The 22,547-nt window shown below is 33.7% G+C and overlaps 1 protein-coding gene across 2 annotated transcripts in view; it reads right to left on the bottom strand.

Annotated features, from left to right (window-relative positions):
* kif1ca (kinesin family member 1C, a) overlaps window positions 1-22,547 on the bottom strand; it is a 59,082-nt gene that overhangs the window by 16,024 nt on the left and 20,511 nt on the right. For both annotated transcript variants that reach the window (XM_073840517.1, XM_073840518.1), the window contains exons 3-15: window positions 15,926-16,002; window positions 14,904-15,083; window positions 13,829-13,894; window positions 13,446-13,624; window positions 10,950-11,061; window positions 10,743-10,820; window positions 10,280-10,345; window positions 10,018-10,096; window positions 7,370-7,448; window positions 4,385-4,533; window positions 3,502-3,662; window positions 2,461-2,540; window positions 578-653 (exon numbers count right to left, since the gene is read on the bottom strand). In XM_073840517.1, coding sequence (XP_073696618.1) covers window positions 578-653; window positions 2,461-2,540; window positions 3,502-3,662; window positions 4,385-4,533; window positions 7,370-7,448; window positions 10,018-10,096; window positions 10,280-10,345; window positions 10,743-10,820; window positions 10,950-11,061; window positions 13,446-13,624; window positions 13,829-13,894; window positions 14,904-15,083; window positions 15,926-16,002 — 1,382 coding nt within the window. The remainder of the gene's footprint in view (window positions 1-577; window positions 654-2,460; window positions 2,541-3,501; window positions 3,663-4,384; window positions 4,534-7,369; window positions 7,449-10,017; window positions 10,097-10,279; window positions 10,346-10,742; window positions 10,821-10,949; window positions 11,062-13,445; window positions 13,625-13,828; window positions 13,895-14,903; window positions 15,084-15,925; window positions 16,003-22,547) is intronic.

The following is a 22,547-nucleotide window of genomic DNA, read 5'->3' as shown; positions in this document are numbered from 1 at the left end:
CCTGATTTAAAAAGTAACGCAAAAGTAACGTAACACATTACTTTGCATAAAAGTAAATAAGTAATGTAATTAGTTACTTTTTTAGGGAGTAACTCAATGTTGTAATGCATTCCTTTAAAAGGTAACTTTCCCCAACACTGGTCAGCATATTAGAATGAAAGAAACAGCTGATGAAAATTCAGCTTTGCATCACAGGAATAAATTATATTTTAAAGAAAAATAATATAAAAAACATTATTTTATATTGTAATAACATTTTATAGTATTATTGTTTTTCTGTCTTGATGAGCATTACTGATATCAAACATTTGAGCAGTAGTGTATATATAAAGCACAGCGGACTGAGATTACAATTTGAAACCAAGCAGCTTCCTGTTGGTCAGTGAGTCGAATTCGTATGACTAAAATCTGCCTGGGGAAAACTTTTAACCTCACGTGAAGTTCACAATCGTGTAAATTCCAATTAAAAATGACTAGATTTCACCTGTGAATGTGACCGCACCTTCACTTCCTGTAGAGCTGCTTTGACAAAATGTATTGTGATCATCACTACATAAATAAACATGATTTGACTCACTCCTTTGGGCGAGAAGACACCCACTGTTCCTCCATCCTCTTTGACAGACACACCCATCTCAGCCAGCAGTGCCTCCCTAATGTGTCACACAGAGAGAGAGAGAGAGAGAGACGTGTGGGTGTGTGTTTCATACTCATATTAGTCTCACAGAGCCAGACTTTTGTCGTCACTCAAGGACTGTGATAGGCACATTTGTCTGGTCTTCAATAACATTTTTGAATGACTAAAATTAGAAAGTCGTGACAAAAGCGGTGTTGAATTTCATTCATTTCACTATTTAAGTAGCATAAACATATGCTTTGTAGAGCAGAATATTAGAATACTAGTGGTTGACCAATATATTGCGCCATGGGTGAAATATACTGGCTATTATTGAGCTTTTTTTAATTAATTGCATTGGCCAATGAGTCTCAAGACTTTTATTTTGACAGCATCAGTGAATAAAAATTCTGTTATTAATTATTAATAATAATTATTATAATTATAATTAGTAATTATAATTAATAATTATTATTAATTACTCACCCTCATGTCGATCCAAACCTGTACACTGCAAAAAAAGGCTTCTTAAATTTTTTGTCAAAATATCTAAAAATTCTTAAATCAAGAGGGTTATCTCTAGACAAGTAAAAATTATTTTCAATATGAAGTGAGTTTTTGCTTAGAACAAGAAAAGTTATCTGCCAATGGGATAAGCATTTTTTTTTTTTATTACAAACTGAATTACCCCATTGACAGATTATTTTGCTTGTTTCAGGCAAAAACGCATTTAATTTTGACTTGTTTTTTTTTTCTGGAAAAGAGACGATTTTTACTCGTCTAGAAAATCCTTCTTGATTTAACATTTTTAGATATTTGGGCTGGAAACAAGAAAAAAAAAACGAAATAAGAAAAGCATTTTTGCAGTGTAAGAACTTTACTGACAATTGTGAGTTTATATCAGGGAATTGCGACTAGTTCTCAGAATTGCGGCGTTATTTCTTGCACTTCTGACTTTATAACTCAGTTTTTCTGAGTTTATATCTCAGAATTGTGAGATAACAAGTAGCAATAACCTTTTTAAAATTTTCTATTCAGTGGTGGAAATGGGCTTCTATAGATGACACTAGTCAAACCACAGAATCAAGCAAGCACTGCTGTGTTTACAATTCAGTGTTTCTGCATCCTAACTTCTTCAGTTTCCCTTTTTTAATGACTACTGCCACCTGCTGGTATGGAGAGTTATCTTTATCTCACACAGTCACAGAATGAATGCGCTGGTTGTTCACTGGCTGTAGTCAACATGGGCCGGTTGCACCAGCTAGACGTAAAAAAGCTGTGTGTAAGCCCTACACTGGGCTTTGCAACTTCCAGCTTTACAATAAATAATTACACCTGTTGCATATTACATGCTGTACAGAAATATATTTGTATTAGGTCAATTAGGCTACTGTCGGCAGCCTACACAGAGCTAATCCTGCCCGAAGACCATAAAGATTACAGTTCATGTCTGCAGGAATAATTAATTAACAGACATGAATCCTAAAAAAAAAAAAAAAAAAAAAAAAAAAAAAAAAAAAGAATAATGTCTGAGCAAACCATGACTTTAAACTTTACACCAACCTTTGACTAGGCGTAGGATTTTGTCTCATAACATAGCACTATGCCTAGATGGTGCGACGGGTATTAATTCTATGCACGACTTAAAGCGCATTTCAGGTCTAGCCTAGTCTTACAACCAGGTGTACTTCTAGCTGGTGCAACCAGCACCAGGAACTTTTCGGCCCAGATAAAGTTATTCCTTAAATGGCATCCTCATTCTGTCCATTACAACAGTTTACGTTATAACTATTCACACATTTCGACACACTGGGAACACTTTGTTAGATTGTGCCTGTTCTCACCTCTCTTGTCGTATTGACTCGGTTTTCCTGAGCTTCTCCTCCCATGTTTCATTCAGCTCTGCAATTATCTTCTCTGTTTCCTGTTAGAAACACAGCATGACAATGCTAGACACTGATTTTCTCTGTTTTACATACGAAACATATATATAAAAACCCATTCAGCTAGAAACTCTTTCTGAATTTGGATTTTGGTGACACTGGGTTAGCTGACATGCCTTTGAAAGTCATCTTTTGACAGTTGGAAGTGAGCAAAACTTCTGAAATTACAGCAATTTTACCAACTTTAAAGGGCTAGTTCACCCAAAAAGTCAAAGTTCTGTCATCATTTGCTCACCCTCAAGTTGATCCAAACTTGTATGAATTTCTTTCTTCTGCTGAACACATATGTGACCCTGGTCCACAAAACCAGTCATAAGGTTAAATTTGACAAAACTGAGATGTATGCATCATATGGAAGTTCAATAAATAAGCTTTCTATTGATGTATGGTTTGTTAGGATAGGACAATATTTGGCGGAGATACATCTATTTGAAGATCTGGAATCTGAGGGTGCAAAAAAATCTAAATACTGAGAAAATCACCTTTAAATTTCTCCAAATTCAGTTCTTAGCAATGCATATTACTAATCAAAAATTACATTTTGATATATTTACAGTAGGAATTTTACAAAAAATCTTCATGGAACATGATCTTTACTTAATATCCTTATGTTATTTGGCATAAAAGAAAAATCAATAATTTTGACCCATACAATGTATTTTTGGCTATTGCTACAAATATACCCCAGCGACTTAAGACTGGTTTTGTGGTCCAGGGTCACAAATAAGGACCAAACAATTTATGTAGCCATTGACTTCCAGTGTTTAAATGGAAGTCAGTGGTTACTGTCAACTGTTTGGTTACTAGCATTTTTAACAACATAATTTTTTTGTTCAAAAGCTGAAAGATATTCGGGTTTGAAACAACGTAAGGGTGAGTAAACGACAGATAAATTTTAATTTGGCTGACATTGTTAGACAAAATCTGCTGAGAATGTTATACCTTGAGTCTCTCCGCGGCCTCCTCTTTGCTGATGGGTGCCGTGGGACTAGTGGGCGTCTCACCCTCCATTGGGGCATCAGAGGTAGACGGCACATATGAGAGCGAGGGCTGATGGAGCTCACCTGATACTCCTCCCAAAGCTGGGCGGCCCGACTCAGACCCTGCGAGAAAATGAGTGTGCCAGTTATTGATTAAGTGGATGTTTGTGTAATCGAATTAGAATTTTTGGATATTTTGGCTGGAATCAAGACAAAAAATCTAAGGTAGAAAAGCATTTTTTTGCAGTGCAGTTTTGCATCAAAGGAAAAAAAACATTTTAAAATATACTCAAACAGAAAACAGTTATTTGAAATTGTAATAATATTTTGCAAAATTAAAATAAATGTAGCCTTAGTGAGTGTAAAAAAAATCCCAAAATTTGAACAATCCTGTATATTTTTACATTTAACAGCCTTTAATTTATGCTTATTTAAATAATGATTAAAAAACACATTAGTAAATCAAGAAAGATTTTGTAGACAAGCAAAAATTTTCTTGTTTTCAGAAAAAAAAACAAGTATTTTTTTTTTACTTGAAACAAGATAAATAATCTGCCAATAGGGTATGAAAAATAATCTTGTTTTCTGTTTTACTTTTGACTCGTTTTTTTCTTGTTTTTAGTTATTTTGGCTCCAAGTAAGAAAAGCATTTTCTGCAGTGCATTGATATTAAGCATACCAAAGAGGTTCTTCGAAGCCATCTAGACCTTTTTCAAATGAGCTTAAAAGAAAGTCAAGGAGTCTCCAAGACACATTAGCCATGTTTATACTATTTTAGCACTGTCCACTTGTGATCTGACTTTCTGAGACAGCTGATCATGACAGGCGTGTATGTGTACATGTACCTGAGGCAGTGATGAGGTTGCTGAGTCCCTGAGACAGGAGGAGGTCTTTGAGTCTGTTGACTTCTTCTTTCAGCTCCCTGACGAGCCGTGCGTTTGGATCCTCATTAATGACAGCGTTACACTTTATCTGCTTGGCTCTGTCTGCATACCTGCAGCGCCACACATAGTGCTGGTTAGATAGTATGTACTAGGGGTGGGAGAAAAAAATTGATTTTCCGATGCATCGTGATTCTCTCTTCAACCATTCTGAATATTTCAGAATCGATTCTGAGCTTGTTTTTTTTGCCCCCACACGTGGCACGTTAGGGGTGGGAACCTAAGGCACTTCATGATCTGATCCGATCCCAAAATGATTCTTGATCTAAAATTTAATTCTTCTGCTGTGCAAATACATCTTTACATTTGAACAAAATGTAAAATTGCAGTTTCTATGCTTTTTGTTTCTAGTTGTAATCTCTGTATGTCAGTACACTGCAAAAAATGCTTTTCTAGCTTAGCTTTTTTGTCTTGTTTCCAGCCAAAATATCTAAAAAATCTTAAATCAAGAAGGATTTTCTAGATGAGTAAAAATTATTGTCTTGTTTTCAGAAAAAAAAGTCAAAATTGAGTACATTTTTGCTTGAAACAAGCAAAATAATCTGCCAATGGGGTAAGAAAAATAATCTTGTTTTCTGTTTGAAATAAGATTTTTTTTCTTACCCCATTGGCAGATTTTTTTGCTTGTTCTAAGCAAAAGCTCACTTAATTTTGAGTTGTTTTTCTGAAAACAAGAAAATAATTATTACTCGTCTAGAAAATCCTTCTTGATTTAAGAATTTTTAGATATTTTGGCTGGAATCAAGACAAGAAATCTAAGGTAGAAAAGCATTTTTTGCAGTGTACTGCCATCTTCTTCTTTCACAATTCAATTTAATCAAGATTTTCATTATGAACTAAATATTACCATGTGACACATTCTCAGTTTTCAATATTACTGCACATGGCAACATTCTCATATGCATTTTATATCAAATGTATTTTTTTTTTTATATGAGCAGGTTACAGTGTTCTTTAAGTATCCGAAAGTTTACAGACAATGCTTTTTGTTTTTGCTTTTTTCCTTAGCATTATTGTCGTTTGATTTTTACTGATGAGATCATGGACAGTGGCAGCTTTAACAGGCTGCATTCAAACAGATCCATTTCCATATATCAGATGTTTTGTCCTGCTTTGAAAACATAACTGACTGTGTGTGCATTAATTTCGTATAAATGTATTCGCAAATGCAAGCGCATTTAACCACAAACAAACACAAAGCACACATGAAAGTCTGTCAGTGTGCGAGTTTCGTGCATCTAATAGTACTGCATTCCAAACTGCATAAATGCAAGCATATCTAAAGTAAAACATGGCAGATGGAAGCACACACTGTCAAGCAATGCACCGCGTCTCACAGTGCAATTCTGTGCAATGAAGCCCACCACGTCTCTAGCGCGCACACATGCCGTATGCGGGGGGAAAACAAGCGCTATATTTACAAATGACTCAGAATAATTGAAGAGAGAATCATGATGCATCAGAGAATAACCCCCCCCCCACCTCTACGGCATGTGTGCACGCTAGAGCTTCATTGCACAGAATTGCATTGTGAGACACATGCGCATTGCTTGACATTGTGTGCTTCCACTCGCTATGTTTTACTTTAGATACGCTTTCATTTCTGCCATTTGGAATGCATTTCTATTAGATGCAGCAAACTCACACACTGACAGACTTTCACATGCGCTTTGTGTTTGTTGCTCCTAAAGCTTGATTGCAGCTGTGGTTAAATGCACTTGCATTTGTGAACACTTTTATACAAAATTGATGTTAAAGCTGCCACTGTGCATCAGTGATCTCATCAGTGATAATCAAACGGCAATAATGCAGAGGAAAAAAGAAAAAACAATGACTATTTTTCTGTAAACTTACGAAAAACTTATTTTAAATAAGTAATTGTTTTTAAAAAGTAGCCTGCTCATATAATAAAAAATAAAGTACATTTTGCACAAAATACATTTGAGATAAAATGCATATGAAAATGTAGCCACACTGAGAATGTGACGCATGGTGATATTAAGTTGATAATGAAAATCTTAATTAAACTGAAACCATTGAAGATTCACACCCCTACTTTTAAGATGGCAGTACTGACATAAACAGATTACAACTAGAAACAAAAATAACTGCAATTTTACATTTTGTTGAAATGTAAAGCAGTGTTGTTTTCGTCAATGATGACGATATCATTTCGTTGACGCCACTTTTTTTCATGACGATAAAGAGACGATGACGAGATAAAAATGGCTCGTTGATGACTAAAACATGACGAGACGTGTGTGAGTTTTCGTTGACGAGACGAGAATAGACGAAAATGTTAGTGGGTGGTCCGTCAGACGTTTAATATGCATGACATTTCTGCTTATTGTGCATGCCAATCAAAACCTAAAACGTATCTGCCGCTATGGCAAGCCGTTAAATACTCTTTGCTATACTAGTATGGAATGCATTTCTATTAGATGCACCAAACTCACACACTGACAAACTTTCACATGCGCTTTGTGTTTGTTGCTCCTAAAGCTTGATTGCAGCTGTGGTTAAATGCACTTGCATTTGTGAACACTTTTAGACAAAATTGATGTTAAAGCTGCCACTGTTCATCAGTGATCTCATCAGTGATAATCATTCAGTTGATAATGAAAATCGTAATTAAACTGAAACCGTTGAAGATTCACACCCCTACTTTTAGGATGGCAGTACTGACAAACAGATTACTACTAGACACAAAAATAACTGCAATTTTACATTTTGTTGAAATGTAAAGTTGTAAAGATGTATTTGCATAGCAGAAGAATTAATTGGGGAAGAAAGTGCCTGAAGTTTCCCACCCATAGTATGTACAGGACATAGTTATCTTAAATTAATATTCACAAGAAACAACTATGGCTGTCTCATGTATGTTTTTACCTGAGAGTACTGAGTGTTTCCTCATAATTAATATCTGCAGGGCTCAGAGCAGCGATCATAGCTGTGCGAGAGTTTCCACCTTCAAACACAAACACTCAATTAAACTCTGTGAGCAGCAGTAACAACAGCTGGTTAGAGACCTGCTCACAACAAAAACAAAACCTGAATGTCAATGAATCACTGACAAGTCTATTCACACCAAAAATGAAAAAGCACTGCTTTAGCAAAAGTTAAAACGAGCTTTACTAAAACAATACTCAATATTATGTTAAAGAATTAAAGCTTTCTATTACTTCTTAATTAAGAAACGTTTCAAGTTTTTCCAAGTAAACTGTCAGTCAGTAATAAATAAAACTATGAAAAGCAGGACTTTCTTCTTTTCTTCTTGATATTGGTGTTTGATTAATATAAACAACATAATACAGCATGACAGGTCTATTAGACCTCATTTTTGATCTAAATGAAGACCCTTTTAAATATGTGAATTTCACTTAACACCAAAATTCTTTAAATTGTTTATATCTAAAACTTTCAGAAGACACACAGCTGCTTTCTGCCTCTCTGTATGTTACTGGAAAAATATGCATGACAAAATTAGTTTTGTTACTGTTTAATCTTATGTTGTGAGCTGTATTTGTCTTCACAGGTGGGTCATTCCGTGTCAAATCAAATTCCAAGTTACAAGGGGTTAAAAATGAATTCAGAAAGATGGCAGCATCATTATCTTATTTTTACACAGAGATCGGTAGTTATATTAGTAAAATCTGTCAACTTTAGCAATCTTTGTTGCATTATGTGCCAATGGTGACCATTCAAAAATGGGGAAACAGCACTTTTTAGGTTTATCTCTGAAGTTTGCATGGCTGTAACTCAAGCAGTATTAAAGATATTTGAATGCCCTTTTAGATATTGGGTCTTAACAAACTTTCCTTTCAGCATCTTTATTTTTAATGCCCTATAAGATTCGGTTCCAGAGATATTGGAATTTCAACATGACTCCAGGAGTAAATCATTATAAGGGTCAGTTTGAAAAAATACGATGTCTTTTCTTAAAAAGAAATGGCTGAAGAACAAATGATGTTAAAACTAGATATGTATCTTGTTTCTTTCTGTCAAGAAAACTACATACCAGTATGAGTGCCATAAATATTATTTTTCCAAAGTTTGCGTGCCTGTAACTCAAGGAGTATTAAAGATACTGCAATATGAATTTAGATTCTAGTTGTTAATAAACTTGTCTTTTGGAATATTAATTTTCAAGGCCCTACATCATTCAGTCCCTGAGATATGAGGATCTCAATGAGGCTCCATGACCAGATTGTTGAATGTTACCCATTTTCAGTGGTTGGAAAACAAATGTTGGTCACTTTGTGATATGGAATATTTATGGCACTCATACTGGTATGTTCAATCCAGTCATCTTGACAGAAAGAAACAAGATACATCTCCAGTTTAACATTATTTGCCCTTCAATATTCCTTTTTAAAATAAAAGTATCATTTTTTTAAGCTGACCCATATTTGGTTTTTGAACTTTTTAATAATTTACTCCTGGAGCCATATTGAAGTTCCAATATGTCTGGAACCGAATCTAATAGGGCATTAAAAATAAAGATTCCAGAAGGAAAGTTTGTTAAGACCCAATATCTAAAAGTGTATTCAAATATCTTTAATACTTCATGAGTTTATAGGCATGCAAACTTCAGAGATAAACCTGAAAAGTGCTGTTTCCCCATTTTTGAATGGTCACCATTGGCACATAATGCAACAAATATTGCTAAAGTCGACAGATTTTAATAATATAACTACCGATCTCTGTGTAAAAATAAGATAATGATGCTGCCATCTTTCTGAATTCATTTTTAACCCCTTGTAACTTTGAATTTGAGCCGGGGACGTTTTTGAAATTTGTTTGATTTAGGCATGCAACCTTTAGAGAAAAACTTAAAAAGTGCTGTTTCCCCAATTTTTAATGGTCACCACTGGCACATAATGCAACAAAGATTGCTAAAGTCGACAGATTTAACTAATATAACTACCAATCTCTGTGTAAAAACGAAATAATTATGCTGCCATCTTTCTGAACTCATTGTTAACCCCCTGTAACTTGACTCTGAATCTAAGGTGAATTTTGCCATTTTGACTCTCCTCTACAAAAAAGTGGATAACTTGGTAATTATCCATCCATGGCATTTGATATTTTGGTTTCATTACTATACATGTCTATCTTTCTTCAGAATAAAAATCAGCAAAATCCAAAAATTTAGCCGGGGACCTCTGGTTGAGTTGACACTGAATGGCCCAAGTAACTTTGAGAGCAATCCTAAGATTTAACATCTCAAGATGATGTCTGCCTCTTGGGCTGACAGTAGAGTCACTTAATGACTAGTTGGATATCAGATAAACTTGTTGTTGACTGGTTTCGGGCATCAGACCAAACTGGTTTTAGACGCCAGACAAAACTGATCTTCTGATGGGACATTCCTGACACATCAACAGGATCTGACTACACATGATTCAAAAGCATCTCATTGGCCAATGAATTTATTTCAGCGAAAACTTTTGACAAACTAATTTGTGTGAGCAGATGTGTAGGAATGTACAGTTTTAACTCAGTCTGTGAATAGGCCTTTAGACAGCAAGACATACCTAGATTTTCCCTCAATAGCCACGTGAGCACAGAATCCCTGTAGGGAATGAAATCGGAGCGTCTCTTCTTTGTGCCGTGCTGTGGACAGGAAACACATTGTTACTCTTGACAAAGAACTCGACATTTGAGACAAAACACTAAAAGACAATTAAAGAGACGAAGACACCGATGACAAATGAGGTGAAGAACTAAACTGAAGAAGCTTTAAGAAACAAAGAAGAGACACACAAATGAATGAGAACAAAAATAAGTTGTTGTTACCATTTCTGCCAGTGCTGAGATGACTTTACCCAGTGTTGTCAGAGATTTGTTAATATTTGCTCCCTCCTAAAAAAAAAGGCATTTGATTAATACAATTATAATTTCCTCAGCAGAATGTCCAAAGCATTTCAATGTAATTCAAGTAACTTTGTGTCAAGCTCCTAAATGTTAAAAAAAGCAAGATAAAATTGTTACACCTGACTCATGTCAGTTCAAGCCATGATTCACTAGAAAACTTCCATTCACATATATATATATATATATATATATATATATATATATATATATATATATATATATATATAGAGAGAGAGAGAGAGAGAGAGAGAGAGAGAGAGAGAGAGAGAGAGAGAGAGAGAGAGAGAGAGAGAGAGAGAGAGAGAGAGTGAGAGTGTTTAAATGACAGTATTTTGTTTATGTAAACTATTCCTTGAATACAGAACCAATATAAAGTCTGACAGACCTTCAACCTCATGCCTTTGGCTCCAGATGAGTCAGCTCTCTCACTTCCTGCCAGATCAACCAGGCTGATCTTGCTCACCTGAGCAGAAGACAAGAAACCAAACTGAGTAAATAACAGCAACAAATGAGTATAGGACAGTGTAGAGAAGACAGGAAACTAAGTGGGAGAGATAGAGTGGGGCAGGATCAGGATTTGAATTTGGGACACCTTCTCAGTGTCCAGGCTGGTCATGTTATCATGCCGGCGCTGTGTGAAGAGGATGGTGAAGACGGCATGTGAGCGACTGCTGGTCTCGTTCATGTTCGTAGCAGCAACCGTCCTTAAGGTAAACAAGCAGAAAGCAAAAAAATGTCACCAGAAATGCTGTCAAATACAGAGACATCTTAATTTAAAGTGTTAATTAAAGAAGAACAAAAATGTACAGATAATGCACTCACCCCCTTGTCATCAAAGATATTCATGTCTTTCTTTCTTCAGTCGTAAAGAAATAGTTTTTTCAGGATTCCTCTCCATATAATGGGCTTCTATGGTGCCCCCGAGTTTGAACTTTCAAAATGCAGTTTCAATGCAGGTTCAGTCGAGAAATAGGAGTCTTATCTAGTGAAACAATCGGTTATTTTCACATTTTTTTTTTTACAATTTATATCCATTTTAACTTCAAACGCTCATCTTGTCTATTTTTTCTGGTTCAAGACAGTTAGGGTATGTCTCAAAACTCCCATCTTATTTTTTTCCTCCAACTTCGAAATCATCCTACATCAGTGAAGAAGTAGCGACAGTGTTTACAAAGTGAACGCCCTTTATAAAAAAGGTAAAACAGCGATGTAGGACGATTTTGAAGTTCACACAGACCTAGACAAGATGACTGTTTGAGGTTAAAAAGTATATAAAAAGCTATTTTTTTTAGAAAATGACCAATCGTTTCACTAGATAAGACTCTTCTTCTTTGTCTGGGATTGTTTAGAGCCCTTTGAAGCTGCAGTTAAACTGCTTTTTGAAAGTTCAAACTCAGGGGCACCATAGAAGTCCATTATATGGAGAGAAATCCTCCAAAAAATATAATTTCTTTACAACTGAAGAAAGACATGAACATGTTGAATTACAAGGGGGTGAGTACATTATCTGTACATTTTTGTTCTGAAAGTGAACTACTACTGAACTACCATTTTTATGAATGTAATGCGTGTATGATCCAGAAAAACACCTGGTAGAAAGATCACAGAGCTTCAGTCGAGATCAGACACCTAAATACTGTCATACCTATTTTAACAATTATACAAGTTATTAAATGTATTATGAGAAATCATTAATGCTGTCAGTCACTTCTCACCACTCAAAATGCATCTTTGTCCATAAGTAATTATTTCAACCCTTCTTCACACAAGTATGCAAACTCAGATACGTAGCTATGTGAGCTCAATATACAATTGCGTTTAAAATGTGTCCAAGAGCAATTTAAGTCAACTACTTTCATACCAGAACAAGTGTTTAAAGTGAAATTCACTAAACTAGTAGGTCAGTAAACGGTCAACATTTTAACAAGCCGAGTAACACATCTAGTTAGTTATTAGAAGGTAACTACCACCACAGTAGTGTAAGAAATCACGCCTATATTTTTTTTATGCACAGGCCTTGTGTTTCTGCCTTTAGCTAGTGATTTTGATTTTATTACAATTGTTACCAGTATTTTTATTGATTGATTTATTGTTTGTTATCTGCATTTTTAATAACCCTTGTATTTCAAAACTGTTCTGTGCATTACATTACATGAAAACATGTAATGCGATCTAGGAAAACCCAAAGTATGGTAATATTTTACCTTTTTTAGGTTTTGATACCATGTGAAAAATGCCCTTTCCAAAACTGTTTTTTGGGAATGCATTGATACACCTTTATTAAATGTTAAGTGGTTTATTTTGATAGGTTAAGTGTTTTTGTCTGCAGCGTGTTCTTAACATAAGAGAAAAGACACAGACAATTGTGACCCTGGAGCACAAAACCAGTCTTAAGTCGCTGGGGTATATTTGTAGCAATAGCCAAAAATACATTGCATGGGTCAAAATTTTAGATTTTTCTTTTATGCCAAAAATCATTAGGAAATTAAGTAAAGATCATGTTCCATGATGATTCTTTGTAAAATTCCAACAGTAAATATATCAAAATGTAATTTTTGATTAGTAATATGCATTGTTAAGAACCTAATTTGGACAACTTTAAAGGTGATTTTCTCAGTATTTTGATTTTTTTGCACCCTCAGATTCCAGATTTTCAAATAGATGTATCTCAACCAAATATTGTCCTATCCTAACAAACCATACATCAATAGAAAGCTTATTTATTGAGCTTTCATGTGATGTATACATCTCAGTTTTGTAAAATTTAACCTTATGACTGGTTTTGTGGTCCAGGGTCACATTTCTGCTTGATGCAATAAATTGATATTTTTCCACAATAAACAAGTGAATTTTGCCAAGATATTTTCAGAGATGATAGACAAGATCTAATAGAATAATAATTTAATGAAAACCTATTTTTGACATTTGACCTAGCCTGACATCTGAGGGTTTTCCCAGATCGCATCACATTGATTTAAACCTCTGTTTTGTTTCATTTGATAGCTTTTATATGCATCTCATTTAAATGAGCTCATTGGGCAAGCTGCTGAATAACATGCTTTTTTCAATTAAATGCTGGAATTATTACCTGGCTTTGTTGCCAGTGTCCATGAGATCTGCAATATCACTGTAATTGGTAACCGCCATTTTGGAGAGGTCTTCTACATACGGGCCCATTATAGGATGCTCTCTGACCCTCAAGGAACCTCTACTTTTTGGGTTGAGCAAGTCCCGAACGCGCTCACAGTAAATCTCCATATACGAAACCTAAAAAACACACATCAAATTATATCAGATCTTATACTGACGACGTAAAAAGCCAATTCATTTTATTTCAGAAATGGTTTATTCAGTTCAATCTGAACTTTATGAGGCCATGCATCAGTGGATGTCCAAAACAATTCTCACAGCTGTTTTAACACTGTAAAAGGAAGCGCCAACACACAGCGACTCAGACGCACACGAACATACCTCTACAGAGAAGGACAGGTCAGGGTCAGTGTTATCTGCCGTTTGTCTGAACAAATCCTCACACATCTGTGGGGAAAAGAAAAAAAAAAAAAAAAAAAAAAATCAACGATGCAATGAGAACAAGGAAAACAGAGTTAAATAATAATATAATTACTTCAAGTAACTGTTTTTTTTTGTTTATTCTAATGCAAATCTTTACACCAACATTAAATAAACAATTACATTGGCACACAAGTCTTAAATATTCATATTATATGACTCTCTGAAATACTTAACTCTGATTGGTCAATCAGGGCTGTCAGCAACCTGATATTTCCTAATAAAGTGCAACAATCCCCACCCACTTTTTTTTTGTTTTTTTAGCACTATTTGGTTCTTGCTTCCTATTCAGTTATTCCCCATGATGATTTTAATAAAGTTGACTCGTCTTCATGCCAAGACATTTCTGAAGTGCTGATCATTCAATTAAGGGCAGAATTTTTTTAATTAGCAAAAAACAAGCCATTCAGACCATATCATTCATAACAGCTGTTTTTTTCTACTAGAGATGCACCGAAATGAAAATTCTTGGCTGAAGCCGAAGAAAATTACACACTGGGCTGAAGGCTGATTACCAAACACGGTTTTGTCGTGTTTTTCCACTATGTATTTGGCCTATTATTTTCACCATTGCATAAATTAAATAGCCAATATTTGCTTTTTACAGTTTTGTCTTGCTTTTCAACAACAACAATCAATTACAAAACAACAATTTAAAAACATTTATTTATCACTGAACATTTTTAACATTCTGGTATTCATTATAGCCTACAAACAAAGCACAATTTAACTTAAAATTAATAAGTTGGTAAAATAATACTCTTTGGCCATTTTTAAGACCCCCTTCTTGAATCAGGCATGTGTTTTTAATTGTACAAATAGATCCAGCCTGGCTGAGCAAAGGAGAATGTTATAATAAATGTATTATAGAGCTCTTGTAATGATTGTTATTATAATTTTTGTCTTACTTTTTTATTTTATTTTACAGAACAACAGTAAAATAAAAAAATTAAAAAAAACTGTCTGCATCAACTACCTGTGGTATGATGCCTTGTTGGCCCGGATCCTGTTTTCCCATCATTGTGTACGACTTTCCTGCTCCGGTCTGTCCATAAGCAAAAATACACACATTATATCCTTCGAAAGCATGAAGCAACATCTCCTCGCCAATGTCCTGATACACCTTCCTCTGAGATGCAAAAGATGGGTCTTCTTCCTGCAAATACACAGAAAAAAGGGGATTTAGTCTGAGGGAGTGTCTGAATGTTAGTATTTGGTACATAATAACAAATCACACATAAAATTGCATTTTTATTTTATATTTTTGTTGTATGCCGTTTCCATTTGCATGCATGAATAAACATCTGAAACATCTTTTTTTTGTTTCTTGCCACAGTTGCTTTTGACATTCTCACTGGCATCATAAGACAAATGCATTGTGACATGACTTTCCATCATGTTTTTAATGAAATAGGGACTTTACAGAACTTGCAGCATGACTTTCTATAACAGTATACCTTTCTGTAAAGCTGCTTTAAAAGTGCAATACAAATATTCTCTTTTTATTAAAAGGTTTATACAACTAAAAATATTGCTGCAGCTTTTGTCTTGCATCCTATTGCACTCTCTCCCCGACACTGCAAAAAATGCTTTTCTTACTTAGATTTCTTTGTCTTGTTTCCAGCCAAAATATCTAAAAATTCTTAAATCAAGAAAGATTTTCTAGACAAGTAAAAATTATTTTCTTGTTGTCAGAAAAAATCAACTCAAAATTAAGTGAGTTTTTGCTTAGAACAAGCTAAATAATCTGCCAATGGGGTAAGAAAAAAAATCTTATTTCAAACAGAAAACAAGATTATTTTTCTTATTATTTTGACTTTTTTCTGAAAAAAAATAAAATAAAAATTTACTTCTTGATTTAAGAATTTTTAGATATTTTGGCTGGAAACAAGACAAAAAAATCTAAGTAAGAAAAGCATTTTTTGCAGTGCACTCATTTATTTTGCAAACAGATTTTTTTTCTTTTGTGATGTGGGGTATTAAATGACAGTAACTTACTGAGCTGTGTGACCAGTATGAATAATCAAAAGTGAAGTTCTTGGGTGCTTCCTTGGGTTGTTTGGGATTAGCAATACCTGTAAAACATAGACAAAATTTAGCATACTAATTTCACACATTGTACTGTTAACAGTCATTTAATTACAATAAAACACTTAATCTTAAAATAGCATATTTTCATTCCCAAATTCACTCATTAAAACGATACTTCACACTATAAAATGTAACGTAAATGTAATAGAAATAAAGAGACAAATAAGAGCATGGAAGAGGACAATAGTGGAGTTCCTGCAACCACTTTAGCCACTTAAAATCTTTGGTTGATTTTCACTTTGGTCAGAACAAAAAAAGCAGACGGCCTTATTGGAAATGCAAATTCATTCTCTGCCAGCAGGTGGCGCTTTTGGAACAGCAGAAATATTGCATTTTTCCTGGGAACTACAAATTTAAGACCTCTTGAAATCATAATTAAGACTTTCTTGTACAGTTTAAGACTTTTTATGGCCTTAAATGTGAAGACTTTTCATTTTAAGGACCTGCGGAAACCCTGTGTATCATCACTTTACATTTTATCACATCACCCAGCTCTAAAACTAAATATAAAGCATTATAGACATAATAGTATTATAATTGGTAAAGCTGCTTTGAAAAAGTGTGAATTGTAAAAAGTTAAATACAAAATAAACTTAATGGCTGCATGTCTAGAAATGTGCATCTAATGATACAGCCTAATTATACAGATCTTCCTGAACAGTCTAGTCAACTAATGGTTTACCCACAGACTAGACGATTTATAATGTAATCTTACTATGCATAATGCACAGGGATGTAATACGAGTCATAGCTGTTAATATATTGCATAATTTAGCATTTCTTGAATGCTGTACTGACCAGAACTATTTATATATTTACATTAAGTAAGTAGTCCTTGCTTTTTGAATGAATGAATGAGTGTATGAGAAATGAATGAGAATATCAAGGAGCAATGCAAACGTTTCTCAGGTCATAGTATTTCCCAAGTCATGTCAACACACAGTTCTGTCTAGCCATCATAATGATCTTGGAAACGTCCCAGCTCGGCAAACACTCCAGGGCCACATCACTAGCGCTTCCCTTACATACACATTTCTTTTAGTAGCTTTAGAATGACCTCTGACACAATATTCCTCCAGACTCTGTCTACAATGAAAATGATCTATCTCAGTATTTTCCAGTGTACCTGTCTAAAATGACTTAAAAGTACTTATTGTATGTTTCCATCTTCAAGAAATGGCTAAAAACACATCTCTTCCATCTTTATTTGACCATAGCACTCTCTTTTCTAATTTTATTCTTTTATAAAAAAATGACCCCTTAAGACTTGCACTCTATTCATTTTCTAACTGATTGTTTTCTTTAAAAAAAAAAAAAAATAATAATAATATATATATATATATATATGCATTCTATTTATTTGATTGCTCTATTCTTTTTATTCTGTTTTCTATTTTTTAAAAAAAAAGTACTTGTTGATTTCGATTGCTGCCATTGTCCTCATTTGTAAGTCGCTTTGGATAAAAGCATCTGCTAAATGACTAAATGTAAATGTTAATATACAAGTGAATATGAGTGTGATTTAAACAAGAAGAAATATTTGACAATGGACTAAAAAAAATCAACTTAAAAATCATTTACTCACCCTCATGTCATTCAAGATGGAATGTTTTCCTCAAAAAACATAATTTCTTTGCCATGGATGACAAGGGGGTGAGTAAATTATCATGAAATTTTTATTCGGGAAGTAGAGTAATCCTTCAATGCTAAATTTATTTTTTCTTTCAAAAACTGATTTATTTATTTAGTTATTGATTGATTGTAGTGCATGCAACATTTAATGCCATGACTTTATGACAACTTTCTGTTCCAAATTAAGACATTAAGACCAGTTCAAATGTTACAAATATGTTACAATATAGATGTTGCAATACTGGTAGCACTAATAGAACAATTTGATGATATGTGTTACAATAAAGTAACAATTTTGAAATACGTTGATGATTACATATTTTGTGTCTTTTATCTCAGTATTCCTATCAATGTTGTATAATATTTTTTTATGCATAATAGTAACCCTAGAATGTGATCAAAGAGTTTAAAATAGCTGGGCTAAGATATATAACCATTTTTATGACTGCAGAAAAATGGTAATTGAGTACATTATCCCACTGCTCACAATTGTGACCGACTATAAAACTATTTTTCTCACTTTTCCAAAAAAAAAAAACAAATTCCAAAAATAATTATTGACTATTTTTAAAGGTCACTCATGACACATGATTTGATATTTCGGTAACACTTTACAATAAGGTTCATTAGTTAACATTAGTTAACCACATTAGTTAACATGAACTAATAATGAACTGCACTTATACAGCATTTATTAATCTTTGTTAATGTTAATTTGAACATTTACTAATACATTATTAAAATCTTGTTAACATTAGTTAATGCAGTGTGAACTAACATGAACAAACAATGAACAACTGTATTTCCATTAACTAACGTTAATGAAGATTAGTAAATACAGTAACTAATGTATTGCTCATGGTTAGTTCATGTTAGTTAATACATTAACTAATGTTTAACTAATGAACCTTATTGTAAAGTGTTACCGATATTTCCATATCTGGGAAAAATTTGGGATTTAACGGTTTAATACACTGCAAAAAATACTTTTCTAGCTTAGATTTTTTGTCTTGTTTCCAGCCACAATATCTAAAAATTCTTAAACCAGAAGGATTTTCTAGATGAGTAAAAATTATTGTCTTGTTTTCAGAAAAAAAAAGTCAAAATTAAGTGCATTTTTGCTTAGAACAAGCAAAATAATCGGCCAGTGGGGTAAGGAAAATAATCTTCCTTTCTGTTTGAAATAAGATGTTTTTTCTTACCCCATTGGCAGATCTTTTTACTTGTCCTAAGAAAAACAATCACTTAATTTTTACTTTTTTTTCTGAAAACAAGACAATTTTTATTTGTCTAGAAAATCCTTCTTGATTTAAGAATTTTTAGATATTTTAGCTGGAAACAAGACAAAGAAAATTCTAAGCTAGAAAAGCATTTTTTGCAGTGTACTTGAGGAAATGCTTCACAGGCTGTGAAAAGAGTCAACTGCACAAGAAATTTGCCTCAACCTTTCTAAACTTGAATTTCTAGATGGCAGCGAGCAGAAAATGTCAGTCTTTAGCACACACCGCTGTAGTTAGAAATGAACACAATTGCAATTCTTGAGAACTCAATGCAATAGTGATGCATTAGTGAATAATCATTTCCTCCCACCAACGTACTGAGAGGGCACTGCATGTTTTGCTTGGCTGTGATTTAGCTTTTTTTAGTAAAGATGGAGACATAACTTTATGCGAGCAAATTTAGACAATGCACAGATCAGGATCAGTTTTGCCCTCTTTAAAATTCAAATTGGTGTCATTAATTTTCAAAGGGTGTAAAAGTAAAACTCCAGTGAGTGGGGTCATTAAGAGGAAGCCAAAGGGTGGAGAGGCCCCAGTAGAATAAAGCACTGCTGGGTAACAATGAGCACTGCTGCCTTGAGCTCACACAGCTCAGTGTTTGTGCTGGAGGGGGGTCAAAGCAAACAGACTGCCAGCCCGGCAGATTCTTTAGATAGAGAGTGCGAGAAGCAGAGAGAGAGGAAAAAAGAGGGGTGAGGCAAATGCAGTGGCGGCGCTAGAGAGAGTGAGCTGGAAATGCTGCGTAGAGGAAGATGGGAATGTGAGGTCTGGCAGCCAGGACTGCAAACAGCAGGATTTTACAGCGGTTCAAGACTGTGGTTTCCAAACCCTTAGAAATTCCCCCCCTTTCAACGGGTGGGTGGAGACAAGTATTTTTGGATATGACCATGGAAAAGTTCATGGAGAGTAACTGGTGAAAGTGTGGAGCGGGATTTAAGAGGGTCATATCACGAGAGCTTGATTTTTCCTGGATCTTTTGACATTGAGTTGATTGTGCAAATCAAATTAACTGTCATGCGATAGACAGTGGAAAAGATTTAAATATTGTGCTCAAGTGCTTAACATTATACTTTATTTTGAGAGATGAAAAATGGAAAAGTTAATATTTGATTACATAAAACACTGCAAAAAATGCTTTTCTTAGATTTTTTGTCTTGTTTCCAGCCAAAATATCTAAAAGTTCTTAAAACAAGAAGATTTTTTCTTGAAACAAGCTAAATAATCTGCCAATGGGGTAAGAAAAATAATCTTGTTTTCTGTTTGACATGAGATTTTTTTCTTACCCATTGGCAGATTATGCTTGTTCTAAGCAAAAACTCACTTAATTTTGGCTTGTTTTTTTTCTGAAAGCAAGAAAATCATTTTTACTCGTCTAGAAAATCCATCTTGATTTAAGAATCTTCAGATATTTTGGCTGGAAACAAGACAAAAAATCTAAGTAAGAAAAGCATTTTTTGCAATGTACGTACATATTTAATATTTTGCTACAAAATATATATTAAATAAAATATTTAGTAAACAAGTACTGATCAGAGCTTGACAGGGTTAGTGTTTCACTTGCATTTGCAACAAAAAAACAGAAGTGTGTGAACTGTGAAATGTATTTAGAAGCACAAATGTGAAAATTGAAGGTAAAAAAAAAAGTTTTTTTTGAGGCTGATCACCTATACCGAACTTTTTAAAGCCTTCTTTTTATCATGTAGAAATATTTATAGTGAAACGCCAATCAGGATTGTTAAGGCATTTAATCAGTTTTTTTTATTTTATTTTTATTTGAGGGGTGGAGTGAAGCATTTTTTAGACATTTTCCAATATATATTTATCTGGCCTAAATGTTTGATCATGCAGTGCATTTTGGTTTTTAAAATTGTGCAATTATTGTACAATCGCTTACACACAGCACAAGCCTGATTTCCACAAACACTTTTATCCATTATTTTGATTCAAATTCAAACATTATTGAAAATAATGCTTTTTCAGCATTGTGATTCATTTTTTTACACAATACAGTAAAACAGTACATCTTTCATAGACTAGTTTAAATGCAATAAATATAAGCAACACATTATTCAATGCTTTTTACTTTAGCATTTACTTCTAGATTTATAAATTAAGTTGCTCAAGCAAGTGGCAAAATATTTAAATACTTAAAACTAATTAAAACTTACTATTGATAGAAACAGTCAGCTCTACTGCCTTTTCTTTTGCATTTAAATCTTTATTACAAGCAATCCTGTTGTTAATAAAGAAATTTGTCTACCTCCACGAATGCCATCTATTATTGCCTTGTTTATCTAAAAATGCTCTTTTCCTTTAAACTTTATTGATTTGGAAGTCATATGCACACTTTGCAAGAAAAAGAGAGAGAGCGCGCCGTCATTTACGTCTCACATAAGGTTTTCAAATTACTTTATTAGTTTTTAAACTAAGAAATATGAGTTGTACCTCACCTTCAGCATTATAACAGAGACTGAGAGCGTGCCGCTGCATGTCGAGCCAATGTAAATATCATGTGTTTATGTTCTGCAGGCTTACGCTTTTAGAGCAGTTTGCAATCAGTGAATACTGTGCATTTACACCAATAGCTTCCTTATGATTTACTGTTGTTAAATTATAACAGTTTACTTTATGATATCTATACTGTGATGTTGTAAATTGTTGTCAGAGGTCATATTTTATCTGCCTCATCTTTTTGAATGAGCAGCAATCAATAGTTAAGCATATTTCAAAATAAGAGTCCCTGTGTGTTTCAGGCTTGTTTATAATTAAACCCAGCATTATTATTTTTCCTGGTTATAGGCATGTTTGATATTTAATTCAACATAAACTTTGGTAGCATCTGTCCCATCACATGAAAGAAAGAAAATCATCACTGAATGCGTATTGTTCAATATATCAATGTTATTATATTTATACTATATCAATATACTAAACATAAGATTTTTTTTTAAATTGAGATTTATGCATCATCTGTAAGCCATCCATTTTTTGTAAAGATGGTTGTAAAGACAATATTCGGCCGAGATACAACTGTTTTGAGAAAATCTGTAATCTGAGGGTGCAAAAAAAAAAAATCTAAATATTGAGAAAATCGCCTTTAAAGTTGTGCAAATGAAGTTCTTAGCAGTGCATCTTACTAATCAAAAATGAGTTTTGATATATTTACAGTAGGAAATTCACAACCTATCTTCATGGAACATAATTTTTACTTACTATCCGATTGATTTTTGGCATAAAAGATGATTTTGATCCATACAATGTATTTTGGGCAATTGCTACAAATATACCCATGCTACTTAAGACTGGTTGTGTGTGTACATACACACAGTTTAAAGTAGGCCTATAAATATTTACATAATTATAAATACAGTCTGATGCTTTTTGTATCCTAATAAATTGTATCATGTTGCTCCTGTATCATAATTTCTCCTTGCATCACCCTATTTTAAAAAAAGAACATTTAATATATTTCACATGCTTGTAATTTTTTACTTGGGAAAACGTGATGCTCCTCAAAAACAAAAGTAAATGCCAAGCCCTGTGGAAAGGGCAGGTAATAGGCTTTCTGTGAAAAATGATTGCACAAAAGTTATTGGAAATATGATGATAATCTGGAA

This window comes from Garra rufa, chromosome 5 (genome assembly GCF_049309525.1).
Source record: "Garra rufa chromosome 5, GarRuf1.0, whole genome shotgun sequence".
Lineage (NCBI taxonomy): Eukaryota > Metazoa > Chordata > Actinopteri > Cypriniformes > Cyprinidae > Garra > Garra rufa.
Note: the sequence above shows the minus strand (reverse complement) of the source record. Positions and strands in the feature narration are given on the sequence as shown.